Genomic DNA, 1,058 nt, shown 5'->3' with positions numbered 1-1,058 from the left:
GAGGCAGGTGACTTGCTTGAGCCCAGGAGTTGGAGGTTGCTGTGAGCTGTGATGCCATGGCACTCTACCCAGGGGGATAGCTTGAGGCTCTGTCTGAAAAACAAAAAAATAAATTAAAAAAAAAAAGCAAACTCTGTAACACCCCTGGTTGTTCCATTATAATGTGAAGTCTCATTTTTCCTGATCTCCTGTTAAACCAGATTCTCTTAATGAGTATGAGTTATAGGAGTTATGAGTATAAGTGACCCTTTAAGCCCTAAGTAGTCTCTCGTGCATATGCTTTTTTAAAAATTAATATTCCATGAAATAGAAAGTTATTTTGATAAATAAGTATCCTAGATAGTATCTCCTTTTTTGTTTAAAGTCTGCTATATTTTCTGTTTCCTTGATTGATTTTTTAGATCCAGAATATAGAAAATTTTTGGAAAGTTATGCCACAGATAATGAGAAGATGACATCTACTCCAGAGACGCTGCTAGAGGAAATAGAAGCAAAAAATAGAGAACTAATAGGTAAGTGGGCACAAGGAATTAGGGCAACAGCTTTTTCATCACAATACCCAAGTTTGTCTCCCACGTCTGTCACTTGCTAGCTGTATGATGTTGGGGAAGTAACTAGCTTCTCTGAGATTGTTTCTTCTACTGTAAAATGTAGATGATAATAGGTGCCTCACAAGATTATGAGAATGCATTGATAAGATAGGAAAACTTCTCTGACCTATTTTGTGTCATACAACTGTATTATAAATATAAAAAGTTTGAAGACTGCTGGGCGCGGTGGCTCACGCCTGTAATCCCAGCACTGTGGGAGGCTGAGGAGGGAGAATCACTGGAGCTCAGGAGTTGGAGATTTGCCTGAGCAAAAGTAAGACTCTGACTCATGAAAAAAATGGAAAAACCCAGGTGGGCTCCATGGCCAGTGCCTGTAATCCTAGCGACTTCCAGAGGTTGAGGCAGCGGGATGCCTGCAATCTGTAGTCTGAGGTTGCAGTGAGCTACCAAGCTACTGCACTCTGCTCAGGGGCATAGGGTTGGACTCTGTCTCAAAAAAAAAAAAAA

General features: G+C 40.4%; 1 protein-coding gene across 2 annotated transcripts in view; it reads left to right on the top strand.

The window, feature by feature from the left end:
- Nucleotides 1-1,058, top strand: part of UPF3B (UPF3B, regulator of nonsense mediated mRNA decay) — a 21,641-nt gene that overhangs the window by 11,537 nt on the left and 9,046 nt on the right. For both annotated transcript variants that reach the window (XM_003797005.2, XM_003797006.3), the window contains exon 5: nucleotides 402-512. In XM_003797005.2, coding sequence (XP_003797053.1) covers nucleotides 402-512 — 111 coding nt within the window. The remainder of the gene's footprint in view (nucleotides 1-401; nucleotides 513-1,058) is intronic.

This window comes from Otolemur garnettii, unplaced genomic scaffold (assembly GCF_000181295.1).
Source record: "Otolemur garnettii isolate 467f Iridium unplaced genomic scaffold, OtoGar3 scaffold00110, whole genome shotgun sequence".
Lineage (NCBI taxonomy): Eukaryota > Metazoa > Chordata > Mammalia > Primates > Galagidae > Otolemur > Otolemur garnettii.
The sequence above is the reverse complement of the archived record's forward strand: the minus strand, read 5'-3'. Positions and strand labels throughout refer to the sequence as shown.